Source organism: Pteropus medius, unplaced genomic scaffold, assembly GCF_902729225.1.
Source record: "Pteropus medius unplaced genomic scaffold, Ma_sr-lr_union100, whole genome shotgun sequence".
Taxonomy (NCBI): domain Eukaryota; kingdom Metazoa; phylum Chordata; class Mammalia; order Chiroptera; family Pteropodidae; genus Pteropus; species Pteropus medius.
In genome coordinates, this window is record NW_024352784.1 from 16,101,005 (window position 1) to 16,116,908 (window position 15,904).

General features: G+C 36.1%; 1 protein-coding gene across 1 annotated transcript; it reads left to right on the forward strand.

Annotated features, from left to right (window-relative positions):
* The first annotated feature begins 1,106 nt into the window (after positions 1 to 1,106).
* On the forward strand, positions 1,107 to 11,642 carry LOC120590544 (tripartite motif-containing protein 51-like). Its single transcript, XM_039848337.1, has 7 exons — positions 1,107 to 1,149; positions 5,662 to 6,073; positions 6,361 to 6,456; positions 8,169 to 8,399; positions 9,072 to 9,094; positions 9,945 to 10,042; positions 11,128 to 11,642. Exons 2-7 carry the CDS (start codon positions 5,666 to 5,668, stop codon positions 11,640 to 11,642), a joined length of 1,371 nt encoding a protein of 456 aa, XP_039704271.1. The 5' UTR covers positions 1,107 to 1,149; positions 5,662 to 5,665.
* The last annotated feature ends 4,262 nt before the right edge of the window (positions 11,643 to 15,904 follow it).

Below are 15,904 nucleotides of genomic sequence, written 5' to 3' on the forward strand. Positions count from 1 at the left end.
GGAGTGGTGACTTCCCGGGGGATTCAACCAGCTCCCCATGTGCAAAAAGTGGGACTTCCTGGAACCTGGGGCTCCCTCTTTCCTTTCTCTCCTCCTGGTAGTTTCTTCAGCCAACCCTTCAGAGCATTGCTCTATCTCTCACAAAACTCAGACTGTTGCTGGGCCCAAAGTTCTCTGCAGAGCCGAGCCTTTGCTGAGGTCTGAGCTGATTCTTCAGAACCCAGGGTTCCACTGATTTTCCATGCCTGCCTGAGGGATATTTGGAAGCTGTGGTAACTAGGAAGCAGGTATTCTCAAGGGTACAAGGTGAAATAATGCCTCCCCCTTCCTGAATAAGATGAATTGAGACATAAGTAGATATAAATTCAAATTTATATGAGTACAACTCCTCTTCCTTGGCCTGGGGTTTCCTGAGCTGGGTTTTGCATTTTTTCTCTACTGTTCCCCCTGAGCTAGGTTGGGGAGCACCATTGGAGAATTTCCTGTCCTGCTGTTGCTGAGGAGCCTTTTGGGGGTTTGATCTGTGGCATGAGGGGCAGGAGGATTTCCATTCTGTAGTGGTGGCCAGAGGTGTTCTTACATTAAAGTTTTATTTTAAAGTACGAAAATATACCAATAAATTATATGAAGCATGTGCTACATGACAGAGCATAGTTAAACCAGCCTCAGGTAATATATTCCCAAGTGTTCAGATATTTTCTAAAATCAGTACTAATAAATAGTGTTTTCTATCTTTTGCAAGTTAAAACTAAAAATGCATGATGTACAGAAATTTAGATATAAAGGTGGCATATGAAAGTCGATTCATTGTCAAATCAGTGGCTCTTGATTAGATTATGTTCGCAGAGGATTTTTAGGGACATTAGCAAAGGTGTTGACTTAATCTTTTCTTCTGCTTGAAGAAATCTAATCATTCACTAAATCTAATCATTAGCACCTGTGAAGACCTCTGAAATGTAATCACTTAGAAGAAATGGGTGTGGTCTTTAGAGACTCAATATAAGGAGACTGAGGGAGCCAAGCTCATTCTCATCCAGAACAGAGAGTGTGTTTGGAACTCCCCTGTCTGGGAGACTTCTGAAAATTCTCACACCTGGAAGGCTTAATCTCGGAGCTGACTTCATATTACTACTTCTAGAGCAAGCTTTGGTAAGTTTTAATTTATCAGCAAACTGAATGTTTCTATGAAATGTGGTTTGCCAATTGAAAATGATTCCATTCCTGTTTTGGCACCCTTCTCGGTATGCGTGCTGAAATTAGTACAATGATTAATTTTTGTTCTCTTGTTTTACGTTTCCCTTAATTGTTGTTATGTATTATAAGGACTCAGAAAGTAATTGCCAGATATCTTATAGTTTCATACATGTTGTAGATCCTAAAAATTTTTTAGGAGTGTTTGATTCTATATGCAGTATACTTTACAGTCTACGTAAATGTAGTGCATACCTCTATAGATAATATTCTATAATATTTACCTAGATAATGCATCAATGATTTGAGTAAAATATTGTTAAATAGTTCAATATTCACTTTTAAAGTGAAGTAAATGTCTCTTAAGAAACGAGTTTTCTGACTTAAATTTTAAATTCAGGACAGTCTAGTGGTAATTATCAAAATGTTATATACACATATCCTTTAACTTAGTAACATCATCTCTAGAAATCTTCCCAAAGGAATTTCTCAGAATTGAGAATATACATAAAGGATGTATTTTGTAGTATTTTCTGTAGCTGAATAAATAGAAAATAACTTAAATGTTCTGAAATGTGAAGTATTGTTTAATAAGATATACTATATATTATTAACCTGATTTTTCATAATATTCTGTAATCACTGGTTTATTTCATAATATTTTTTATGTTTTTAACTAGTGAATTTTAATATTCTAAAACAAAAGCTTCCACATGACAAGAAATACCATTGCAAGACAATTTACAGCACTGAAAGATATCAAATTTAAAATATAATCTCATTGATGTCAGTCAAATTCACAATGAGTGATTTAGAGGCCAAAATTTCATTCTTTTACCAACAACATAATCAGAAATGTTTACAAAAATTATCAATTCATTGAGTTAGAGGAGGTACATCCAAAGCATTCACTCTGTAGGTAGTCCTGCATGGTAAACCTAGAATGGAAAAAGGAGATCTATTTTTATATTTTTTAAATTTAATGACATATATAACCTTATAGTTTTTTGACACATCAACTTGGCTAGGCTGAGCTATAAGGATGGAATGAAGGCAGCAACCTTTTTTTGTATATATACCTCTTGCCTAGTTATTCAATCAAGCACTAATCTAAGTGCTGCTTCGAGGGGATTTTACAGATGTAAGTGAAATCCCTTATTTTGACTGTAAACTAGAGAAATTCATAGGTGAGCCTGACTTTATCAGCAGAACTTCTTTAAAGAAAGGCTTACACAATCCTTAAACAAGGCTCCAGTTAGCAAATGGGTCTGAAATGCTCCAGTTACTCCTGACTGGCAGTGACAGTTTGCCCCATGACCATGGGGTTCCAGCCTGCTGGTGATTTCTCTTCCCGACTTACTTTACCATAGACCTCACACTTGCTTAGCCAGCTCTCACAAGTGCTTAAGCTAATTCTTTGTAGTAAATCTATATATGAATCTTTTTATATGTACACTCACCTTATTGGTTCCGCTTCTCTGGTTGAATCTTGAGTGACAATGGACTGATATATTCTTCACTGCTACAACAGTATTGATAAGCAATCTTGTGGTCCATTGGTAAAGAATTCTCTCAGAAAATATTTGGATAGCTCCTCCCAAATTTCCTTCCTCTTTTGGATTTTCATATAAAAACACAAAAGTTTAGCATACCAATAAAAGTATAGTTGATCTGCATTATTTGAGGATTCTGTATTTGCAAATTTGCCTAGTCACTAAAATTTATTTGTAATCCTAAAACCAATATCTGTGGTGCTTTCCTGGTAATCCTTGGACTTGCACTGACCAGGAAAAGTTTGAGTCCTGCCAGTTGAACATTCCGAGCTAAGTTCAAACAAGGAGACTCTGCCTTCTTATTTCAGCTTTCATTCTGTAAGCAAGTGTCTTTTCCATGGTACATTATGTACATTATGCCATGCTTGGGGCATTTCGGGGCTTTTTGTTGGTAGTTTCACTGTTTAAAAAGGCCCTCAACCTTGGTGCTGAAGCACTGTAATATGAATTATGGAGATAATATATCTTTCTTAAGATATGAACTACATATAATACTGTTAGCCAAGAATTCCATGTTAATTTATTAGCAATATATATTCCATAAGATGTCTTTAAACAGAAACACACACAAAACAAGATTATATATTGATCGATTAATGTAAAAAATATTGTGAGGTTCACAGGAGACAAACCTGTATTTCCACTATGCTTCAGTTCTTGCTAATAGAGTGTTTGTGCACTGAATATAATGTAACTACCATGAATAATGGAATGTGTAAGACCTGTCATTTTAAAAAGAAAAGAATTTGTGTGCATAAATGCATTGAAGAATCTGTACTTAAATAAAAATAAAATAGATTACCCAATAGAAAAATGGACAATTTTATGAAGAGCTTATTCATGGCAAATAAGATTAAAGAGCAAATAAACAGGAAATAATGTTAACTATAATTAATAATGTGGAGAAAGGAATGAAAATAGTTTTTACCCAGGAGATTGGCAAAACATTTATAAATTTGATAATGGCCCCCAAATATTGGATAATCAATGATTTCTTCTAAAGTGGTAGAAAGGGGAAAAAAATGAAATTTTAGAGACTGCTTCTTGTTGGTATAGTCGAGGGACTATCTTGTACATTGGTTAGCAGCTCACTTAAGGCATACAACCCAATAAATATTATTAAATTAATCTTAGGTGATTGCTGGACATATGTCTACTACGATAGTATTTATAGTTTAGATGCATCATTCAGATAGTCATTTTTAGAAACAAAGCTTGGTGTTAACCAACAGGGCAAGTGGGAATTATTCTCACTGCACACACCTCATCATCTCCATTGTCACCTTGCTGTATATCTGGGAGTTACAATACCTCTAAAGAGGTGGGTATGATCTTCAAAGATTCTAATAAAAGGACGTACATGAGATAAGTTTATTTCTCATTAAAGGAGACGGACTGCACTTAAAGTTGGCTACACTGTGGAGAATTCTGAAAGTTACTGCTGCAGCCAGCGAACTCCTCCTCTTGAGGTGTATTTAACAATTATTTCTGGAAGATTCCTGTGGAAACCATTCACAGAACCCAGAGGTGAAAGCAATTTATGTCAAGGAAATTCCTTCTATTTGGGTGCTAAAAATATCTCATCTTAAACCTACTAAATTATACTGTTTGTAATTCATATCCTTACTCTGCTTTGCAATGAATTAATATGTGAGTTGTTGCTGCATTGTGTATTTTGTCGTTGTTCGATATGTTGCCAGAAGGTAGTTGCCAAATATGTAATTTTATAGCAAAGTATCTAAAATATAGTGTTTGCTGCTACAGGTATGGATGCATGGTGAGCATATGGAGTTCATTATATATATATATATATATATATACACACACACACACACACACACACACACACACACATATATGTAATGAATGTATCAAAAAGACCTTATTGTCAGAGTGTAAATGCTGTCTTTTCACGACTTTCGGCTTGCAGACATAATTTTCAGTTACTAAGAAATGATTAGGGATGCAGAACTAGAGAATGAGAGGGTTCTCTGAAATACCCTAGTTTAGAAATCAACCCAATTAAAAATTTCTGTAAATGACTCTGACTGGCCTCTGAAGTCTATTTGCAATTCTAATCTTTTCCCTTTTCACCTTAATTTGATTGTGCTAGTAAGGAAAGAAAAGTCAGCTCCTTAGAACTGTCAAAATAGTTTGTAGTTGAAATATGATTATACATATTTTAGTTTAAAATAAATCTACTCTTTTGTATTAAAAAAAATCAAGAGAAATGTTTATATAAACTTTCAGCCTCTATTTTCCTGCCTGAAATATAGATTACGATACTTCTAGGAATACCACTTACTGTTGCGATATATGATGATAACATATATGGGCAAAAGTTAATTCAATCCTTCAGAAAAAAAGGCCCAATTTCTTTCATCATTTCTTTTGTCTTCTAGTAAATCTAGATTTGTTTAATTGGTGTTCTTGTTTGTTTTCTTATTTTAAAGAAGATAATTAAGGTTTTCATGATCCTCTGTCTGAAGTCATTTTATAGAACCATCCTTCTTATAGTAACTGGCTGAAATAGATTTATGTGCTAAAGCTCCCACTCCTGCACTCAACAATTTATTGAAAAGAAAATGGGAGCAATTCTGAATGATTTAGAGCAATTAGGATCAGGACCCAAATTTCATATCCACTTTCAGGAAAATGGATACTTGCAAAAATTTGTATTTTGTAGGAACTGGGTGTGGAAGGGGTTGTGAGCCATCTAGTCAAAATAATGTCTGCTATGAAGCCTCAGGACTCTTTTGTGTGCCTCAGTTTTCCCATACTGTCATAGAATAGTTTGTCCTGCATTAATATTGCTAAGAGAAAAAAGTATGGCTATCACTATGCTCACATAACCACTCAGAAGTTTCTCACCAACCAACCCAGGCCCAGAAATGACCTGTTGCTAATTCTTCCTCAGAACTATGGATTTCAGTATCTTGCAAGTCTTCCAAAAGGACCTCACCTGTTCCATCTGCATGAACTACTTCATAGACCCTGTCACCATAGACTGTGGGCACAGCTTCTGCAGGCCCTGTTTCTGCCTCAGCTGGCAGGACATTTCGGATCTTGCTTGCTGCTCTGAATGCAAGGGAACATCGCAGAGAGACTTTAAAACAAATATTCGTATAAAGAAACTGGTTCTCCTTGTCAGAAAAGCCAGTCTCCGGCAATTCCTCAGCTCTGGGGAAAATATATGTGGGCTACACAAGAAGACAAAGCAGATCTTCTGTGAAGATGACAGGCGCCTGCTCTGTTCTCACTGCTCTAGCTCTCAGGAGCACAAGGCTCACAGACACTGGTCTGTTGAAGGAGCTGCTGAGGAATACCAGGTGAGTGATGCCCCTGAAAATCCACCTCTCTACGAGGAATATGAAATTCCTGTGGGTCTATTTCCTTGAGCATTGGCTTGTCACTTTCAGAATCTCTGTCCTGGGGTTCCTTAGCCTGAAGCTTCCTAAATGTGACAAATATATGATGTAAGCAAGGTCACCCTATGACCCTTTTGTTTTCAATGGAGCTGATTTACCTCTCATTCTGGGGCCCCTCCCTATACTAGGTCTAAATATTACATTATCCTCTTCACTGGTGCTCCAATTGATTTGTGGTTCTTTTGCAGGAGAAACTCCTGAAGAAAATGCGCTCTTTATGGGATAAATATTGTGAAAATGACAGAAACCTGAATGTGGAAACTATCACTGTCAGATCTTGGGAGGTTAGTACTATACTCCTTCGACCTTCAGCATGAACATGGGGTAGACATATGAATGACTTAAAATAGGAACTTAATCTGAAACCATAATACTCTTTGAGATTTGATAGGGAAGGATGATCACCAGGGAGAGAGTGTTTACCCTATGTATGATAGGAGGGCTCTTAGTCAGGATTTCTAACTAAACTGCAGATATCACCCACAGGCATGCTAGTTTATTCCCAGGAAATACTACTTCTATATAAACAACCGCAGAAAGTGGTCCATTCCACAGAACACCATGTGGAAGGATGGGGTAAATACTGAGCAAAAAAGACATTTGGCAGCCATCAAAAGTTCAGGTGAAGTAAGTACCTGAGTGAGGCAATGTAAGCATTAATATGGATACCGGTGGACAAGTAATGTTTGAAAACAGTTGGAATATTTTAAGAAGAGAGAGCAGTGTTTCAAATCTAGGGAAACCCTTAAATTAAGTACCTTAAGTAATTAATTTTGAATAATATATGATGAAAAAAATTATAAGAGATGAGGCTTTGTGTCTTGACGGACACATGTAAACATCCCAAATACAGAAACTAGTATCTAAATAGAAGTTGTCTGAGTACTTTAAAGGAATTTAAAAATAAGTGATTTTCTCATTCTGGATGGTCATCTTTCTGAAGGTGTGATATCTAATATGAATTCACTCAAGAAACATTTCATGAACACCTAGTCTGTGCCAAATATTGACCTAGAAAATGTAGCTGGAATAAGATAGAAAGCATCCTTGCCCTAACAAAACTTACAATCTAAATCAGAGCAGCAAATTGTCAACACGTAAATAAAATACATGATGCTTTAGAGTGATAAGTTCTTTGGAGAATAATAAAGCAGTAAGGAGGAAAGAACTACAGGAGCATAGTGACTGGAGATGAGGGTTTGAGTGTTTAATAGGAGGCATCATTAGAGGAGCCTTCGCTGAAAAACTGCACATTGCAAAAGAGACCTGAAGAGAAAGGCAACCATAAGGGTAGGTACAGGAAGAAAATTCTAGGTGGAGAGAATGGCATGTGGAAAGGTATTGCAGGTAGATATATTTGGGGCATTCGAGAAACCATAAAGATCTGTGATGACAGGGGAGGACGGGAATCAGTGAATTAGGAGAATGAAAGGAATTAAGGTCGAAAAGATAATGGGGTCAGATCGTAAATGAAACCTTATTAGGACAGGATTTAGCTGGATGAAATGCATCTGAGTCTGAGGTCACAACATACATAATGGGTTTAAGTAACTTGCCCCAAATCTCAGAAACAGGGCTAAATAATGGATTATAATCCAGTCAATATAAATCTAAAGTTAAGGTTACAGTAGAGCACAGCAGCTCCCCAGGTCTCTTGCTCCTTCACTTGTGCAAAGTCTTCAAGAATCTCTTAAGCATGAACTGTGTTGCTTTTTCACACATATGGGCTGGAAGAAAGAAACCACAAATTTGATTTTATGATTGTCTTATCAAACACTTTATTATGAATAAAGTAGATGCAATTGCTTGAATAAAAATATTTTAACCTTAATGCAGAAAAGAGGAAAGAAAGAAAATTTTGTGGCTTGTGAAAATTGGTGAGACTGAGGGTTATAAGTTAAATATAATTGATCTTCATGAGGCAAAGAAGAATCAGTGGACTTAATAGGAAATAGATAAAAGGGTTCATGTTTTAAGTAACTCAATATCATTGCAGAATTATGTGAATTTGAGGAGAGAAACAATCAGTGCTGAGTATGAGAAGATGCTTCCATTTTTTCATGAGGAGAAGCAACATCATTTAGAGAGGCTGCAAAAGGAGGGCAAGGAGATTTTTCAGCAACTCAAGGAAAGTAAAGCCAGGATGACTCGCAAGAGGGAGCTTTTGAGAGGAATGTATGAAGAACTGAAGGATATGTGCCATAAACCAGATGTTGAGCTGCTCCTGGTAAGAACTGAGACGTGGGGTATCAGGATGTTGGACACCCATGTGCACTGGTATTCCTTCAACTGAAATACACCTCCCCTTTTACATCATTTGTTTCCAAAAACCTATTTCCATAAATTCAATTACTTTGTTGGGAGTCTCTACCAGGGACTCTATGGACCAAAGATCTCTCCTACATTATCTATGAGAAATGAAACTTTGTGGAATGGTTAAGATCCCTGAGTTATACTTTCTATCTAAAAATCAATGATATATTGGCTTTGTGAAAATTCACAAAATAGTAGGTTGTTTACTGACATTTAGGATAATTCGTGTACATAGCAATATGGGGAGAATTGGGAATCTAGACTTGCATTACTTTCATTTTTGGGTCTACCCACTTTGGAAATAGGGAAGATTCTGGATGCTTAATCAAGGTTCAGCAGAGCACAGCAACTCCTCAGGTCTCTTGCTCCTTTACTTGCACAAAGTCTTCAGTCTCTACCAGGACATTAAGTCATGACAATATGGTAGACTAGGTTTTTTGTTTGTTTGAGAAGAAATAGCTAATGCTTCCTTGGAAGAAATACAGTTGGAAAGTAACTTCTAGAACTGTCTCAAAATCTCACACCAGACTTAGTGGAAGAGTCATTTGCAAAAAAGCACTAAACCTTTCTATTTTTCTCCTCACAGGATTTTGGAGACATATTGCACAGGTGAGTGTCTACCTTCATACTATCTGATGCTCTTTCAATATCCATATCCACAGATAGCAGGCAGAATCTGCTAAAGTGTAGGCATAACTTATTATGATCTTGATTCACTTTTTTCCTGGGTCTATTTTCTCCTCCCTCACTCCATGTAGACATCCTTTTTTGTTGCCATACTCTAGATTTATTTGGCAGTTTAAAAGGAAAAGTTGCAAAACAAATTAATTTTAAAAACCCTTCCCAATTTCCTTTTAAGTTCTCAAAAGCCTACGTATACAAATGAGGAGGTGTTGCGTTTTCTGTGTGATGAGAACGTCGAATACTTCAGTGGTGCCACCAGTAGGATCAGGATAAGTGGGGAGAGGAGGTATCCCAGCAGCAAGAATCCCTGGTCATGTGTTGCTCCTGGCTAGAGCAGTTGACAGTTATAAAAAATAGATAAAACAGATCCTCTGGGTATGAGAATGATGTGAAGTCCCAAGGGCAGCGTGGCTCCAGGTAGCCTCTCTCTTGAGACATATGCAACAAGTTCCTCAGAGAACTCCAGCATTTCCAGACAGGGAGCATTTCAGTGGAGTCTGGTGAGGACTGGAATCCAGAATTTCATTCCTGAATATTCTCAAGGGCATAAGAGACCAAGGATCTTTAGGAAGTCCTGGGCAAGAAAATTCTGACTCGGACTTATCCATTATACTTGAAAATTCAGAAACTGAAAATAAGAATTATTTGACAAAGTAATAATTTTTGATTTCCGAATTTATGGATTGAAAAAATTCTGTTAAAGTGTCTTATAAATAAGAAGTTTTGTCTGTTTGTTTTAACTATAGATATGATAACTTCATCTTTCTTCTTGCAGGAGTGAAACAGTGGAGCTGCACATGCCCCAACCTATGAATCCAGAGCTCAGCACGGGGCCCATCCCTGGACTGATTAAAAGGCTCAACTGCTTCAAAGGTAAGGAGAGACCCTGCAGCCAGATTTCCATAAGCTATCATGTGTTGTTAGGATCATACAGGTAACCTTTCCTCCTTTATTAAGTGTGTTGCTTATTTTCATACATTAGTGGATTACATGACTGACCTTTTTTAACTGAACATGTCTTTACAGTCACATTTACAATATGAAGAGTGAAAGGTAGTAAAAAACAGAAATATAATCCAGGCTCATAATTAACAAATTACCTAACAGGTAAAAAAAAATGATGCTGGAAATGAAAATGTTAATAAATCAAGCAATGCTCAGATTTAAGGTTAATTATTCAATGCTACATACAAAGTTGTATATTTATTCAGTATATATAATTTTGAAATGTGAAGAGCAGTTTTTTGGCAATATATAGTTTACTGGAACTTGTTGGGGTTTTTTGTATTTTTTTACAAGGCCATGTTTCTATAATGTAAACATTTGAATTGATATATAAAAGTTGAAAGAAGAAATATTTTTATAGACAATAACTAAAATTAAAAACAAAAAACAGTTTACTCATAATCTAAAGAATTACATGTTAAATCTCAAAAATCTGGGCAGCCCAGAATGAGGACAGAGGAGACTGGTGAAGGGTTTTGTGAAAAATCATTTTAAGAAACCACTTCTAAAATGGACATCTATAAATTTCTATTCAGTTATCTAGAAAGGTGATTGAATAATTGGCAGATCTTCACATCCCTTCCAAAATGAGGATGTAATGATTTAGAAACAAGAAATATTCTGATTCTGATTTTTGATAACTGAAGAGTGTTCACGGCGTATTATTTACTGGCCGATTTGCTGTGAAAAGCGAACTCAGATGTCTTCTATTTGACTCTCAGCATTTCAATTGTCAAAATATGTTCAATGTCTGTGATTAGAGATTTGTCTGTTCTGCAGATGTATTGGTCATCTCTATACTTTATTAGAGGTGACAACCAAAATCGTCCTTGCTGTTTTGACTTCATTGTTTCCAATAAAGTAATATCTTAAAAGAACCACTTTTCCCTCAGGACTTTAAATTCTCTTTATTTACATATGTGCCTACATACATTTTTTTTTTCTTTTTGCAGTAAATATTACTTTGGATTGTGACAGAACTAATAGTCATGTCTTCGTGTATGGAGATTTGAGAAGCATAAGTGTTGGATGTGATCCTCAAGAAGCACCATGTATCGCTCCAAGATCTGAATGTTTTCTTGCATGGGGTGCTCAGACTTTTACCTCTGGTAGATATTATTGGGAGATAGAAGTAGAAGACTCTTGGAATTGGGCTTTTGGAGTCTGTAACGATTATTGGAAAAAGAATAATAGGAATGTCCAGATAGATGAGGAGAAGGGACTCTTTCTTCTAGGGTGTGCTAAGGAAGGCATTCACTACAATGTCTTTACCACCTCCCCACTATTATTGCAATATGTGCCAAGGCCTATTGGCCGAATAGGAGTATTTCTGGATTATGAGGGTAGAACTGTGAGCTTTGTAGATGTTGCTCAAAGTTCCCTTATATGTAGCATCCCTTCTTGCTCCTTTTCTCCCTGTCTCAGGCCTATCTTTTGCTGTAGTCACTTCCGACCAGAGACAAATTGAGTATCTGTCTGTATGCCAGGAAACCTCAGTATCTAAGAAAGTCCTTTTCCTTGTGCCTTGTCAAATAAGACAAGTATGTTATATTTTATTTTTAGTTTCCTTTTATGTCGTGAATATCCATTTACTGTGCTTATTAAATATGGTGATAATATTAAAAACATATATCAATTTGTCCTTTATTCATTTTGGGAAAATCATCACCCTTGATGCATGGCATATAATATGTTCTCTGGTTATTGCTTTTTCTGAAATGTCCTCAGGAAGTAAAATAATAGATGACAGGGGTGTCTGAAAAAGGTAAAATTCAATGCAAGGGAGGGAGCAGGCATCCTCTTCTCAAAAAACATGGCTGTAAAGACCCATTGGCAATCTAGAAATAATTTCCTACTATCTCTTCATCTACCTATCTATCATGTTTTAGTTTAATAATCTAATTTGGAGTAATCTTATTTGAAAACATATGCTGTGCATTTCTTTGCAATTCTTATCACATTTACACATACGCAAGCATTATCAGTATCCTTAACTAGACTGGAAATCACAAGATGATCAGGCCAGTACTCTCATTTTCCTTGGCAGCTCTATCTAGAGCTACTTATTCATACATTATACTATATATGTATTACATACATGATATTATACCATAATCCTCCATATCTCAATTTCACTCCCCTAGTTTCCCTCTGTCTGTGAAGACCTCTGTGTCATATCTATCATCCAATTCACCCTTTCTTCAGCTGTGATTAATCTGCTCATTAAACTCTTCACCAACTATCTAGTCTTAATTATCACATTTTTTATTTATAGAAATTCTATTTTTCTTCAATATGATGGGCACGTTCTACCCAATTTGTTTAAGTGTTTGAAAATTCAAATTGAAAATAAGGTTGTCTTTTTGTAACTTTAACGTTGATTCCTTCAACATTTTATAACATGAAATAAATCATTTTAATATAGTGAAATATATGTAATGGATTGTTAATTACAGCAATAATGTAAAAAATAACTTTTTATATTAAGTAAAAATCATTATTCATTACCCATTTCATGGAATATATGTTGTGGCTATTCCCTTACTTTTAAATACCATAAATTCAAAAGCCTTTAGTATATTCCAATTTTATATAGCTAATGGTGATTTTCATAGGGTTCTGGTGATTTTTTGTTTTCCTTTAGGATTTCATATTTTTTTAATATAATGAACAAAACTATTTGTGCTTATATAGAAAACATAAAAATAGTATACACTAAATGTTCTCACTCAGTGAATAATTCATTTTTTGGTCAATTGTTTATGTCAAAGTAATGTTTTCTTTTTAGTCCCATCAGATCTCAAAAAAAGAAAAACTTAGGTAATTTTATTGTACAAAAACTGGATCTGCGCTAATCAGCATTATTTTTAATTGAAAGTTGATTTTTATACTATCCGTAAACACAAGACTTAGCTTTCAGAGCTGTCCCCAGCCATAGACAACTTTTTAGTAACTGAGGCCTCTTCCAATAATCTTGTCAACCTCTGGCTAGGGCAATGGAACCCTTAGCTACCAACCAGTAGCAGATGACAATGATAAGACAGAGCCAGAAACTCAGGTCAACTGCTGGAGAATTTACTGTATTTCTTTTGCAGCAGGAGCTAAATTTCCAACCCACCCAGGGACAGGAGTTTGAGGTGCCCATTTGTTTGCTCCTGGCTCCTCCCCTCTGCAGCTTCCAGTAAAGGAACCTGGATTTCAGTTCTCAGTAGAGCTGCTAGTAGAGCTGTGTATAGGGAGTAAGGATTACATTGTGGACAATCTGGTTGAAATTCCATTACCCCTCTGGTCCCCCCTACTACCCTCACCTCCGACCCTCACCCATCACCACCACCAAGGGCTTTGGTCTTTTTTCAAAACCTACATCCAGGGATGCATCCTCCACCACTGCTGGCTGTGGCTGCAGTGTCCCGCCCGCTGAGCTCTTCTAGTCTCTATAACTACACCTCCAGAGTGTCGATTTTCATAAGGACACTTCCCATTTGTCCTGGAGCATACACAAGGCAAATACCTCAGATGATGCTATCTTGGCTCCTGGTCCTGGGGAGTTACAGGAACCCTGTAACTGTGCCCCCTTCCCTATGTCTGAGCTGCGCCCACCTCACCACACTTCTCAGTCAGTGGATGGTTTAGGAGACCTGCTCAGAGTCCCCCAGCCAGCCAGCCAGAGCAGCACCATCCCAATCTGTATCAGGACAGTTCAGTGGTAACTACCAAAATCACATCCAAATATCCTCAACTCAGCAGCATCATATCAGGCAATGTTTCCAATAGAATTTTTCACAAAGATATATGCAAAAGGATGTATTTTTTAGCATTATCAGTAGCTGAATAAAGAGAAAGCAACTTAAGTGTTCTGAAACATGAGGCATCATTTAATAAAATATACTACATTATTAAACTGATATGTAAGTGACAATATTTTGTAATTACTGGTTTATTCCATGATATTGTATATGTTTTTAACTAATGGATTTTATTAATATTCTAATACAAAGACTTCTACAAGAAAAAATACTGTAAGACAATTCATAGTACCAAATGATATCGAATTAAAAATAAAAACTCACAGATGTTAGTCAAGTTCACAGCGATCTTAGAGGCCAACATTTCAATTTATTACCAATATAATCAGATATGTTTACTATAATAATTAATTCGTTGAGTTAGAGAAGGTATACCCAGGATACTCACTCTGTACATGGTCCTACATGGTAAACCTAGAATAGAATTGTATTTAAATATAATGACATAAACTCATGATGGTTTTTTGACTGACAACATAGTTAGGTAGTACTACCAGGATGAAAATGACATGGCAGCCATTTCATAGCATATACACACCTTCTCCCTGTTATTTATGTAATTTAAGTGTTACTATGTAGGGATTTTTCTAATGTAAGTAAAATCTGTTATCTTAATTTTAAACTACAGAGCACAAACTAGCTTATCTTGAATACAGGAAATCAAAGTTATAAAATGAAATCACTCAAATGTCATCATTCTTAGAAACACTTTATGAATATTTTAGAAAAAGATATATTGTATTAATTCACCTGTGTTTCAATTCTTCACTGAGGAAAGGATGGTGCTAGAAAAAATGGTTAAGAATTGGAAAATAAGGTTCTTGGACCTGCTTTCCACAAAAAAGGAACTAAAGGAGAGCACATCTGGAATTCAAGATCTTTTTTAAAAAGCATGATCATAAATATCCAGTTGGAATGGATATGTAGTATGAAGATATTTTGAGAGATTTAAAGGCCAAGTCATAATTCCCACTCCTTCCAAGCCTCTGCATTTCGAAGCTGATCGTTTGGTGGGAAATACATCAGGAAAGGGAAGTATCCAGATTTAAGTATCAAGTTGTGACAGAGTGCGGAGTTACTCCTTTAAAAAAATTTTATAATCTTTCCATTGTTGTTGCATCATTTCTGTATTGTTTCAATGCAAGCTATTAACAAAGTTGACCCAGAAGTGTCTGAGCTGGGCCCTTTCTCTTCAGAGCTGGGTAGGGAACACCAGGCATAGACTCTCCTGTCCTGCTGTCACTGGGAGGCCTTTGGAGTTTTGATCTATTGCGTGAGTGGCAGGAGAAATCTATTCTGTAGTGGTGGCCAAAGGTGTTCTTACATTAAAGTTTTATCTTAAAATGGCAAAAGTCAATCAATCAATAAAAGTAAGAACTTCCTCCATGAAAGAACATATGTAAACAAACCCACGAAACATGTGTCCAAGTTTTCAAAGACATTAGCTAAAATCACTTTTTACCTTTTTGTAAGTTATAAATGAAAGTCATCGATGTCCATACACACACACCACGCTACACACACACACACACACACACACACACACTCCCTAATCACTATGCTAATAGTCTCTATAGGGCACACCTCCTCACACTGATGACATTTTCTCAGGCCAGTGAAAAATCAATGGAGTTTAAACTCAACTTGTGTGATTTAATCAGTTTTTGAAATCAGGCTGCAAATTCTGAAAACTTAAATTTTTGAATTTATATCTTAACTCTTCTAGCAAAACTCCCTTTCAAATAAGATAATATTACCACCCATTTATTAATTTATTCCTTCAAAGATTTGTTAAGTACCTCTGATGTCCTAGCCAATTAACTGAGAACACAGCAGTAAATACTAGGGACACTTCCTTTATCTCTTGTCATTTATACAGTTGCAAAAAAAAAAAGGGGCAAGTAGTCTGGATACTTTAAAACAA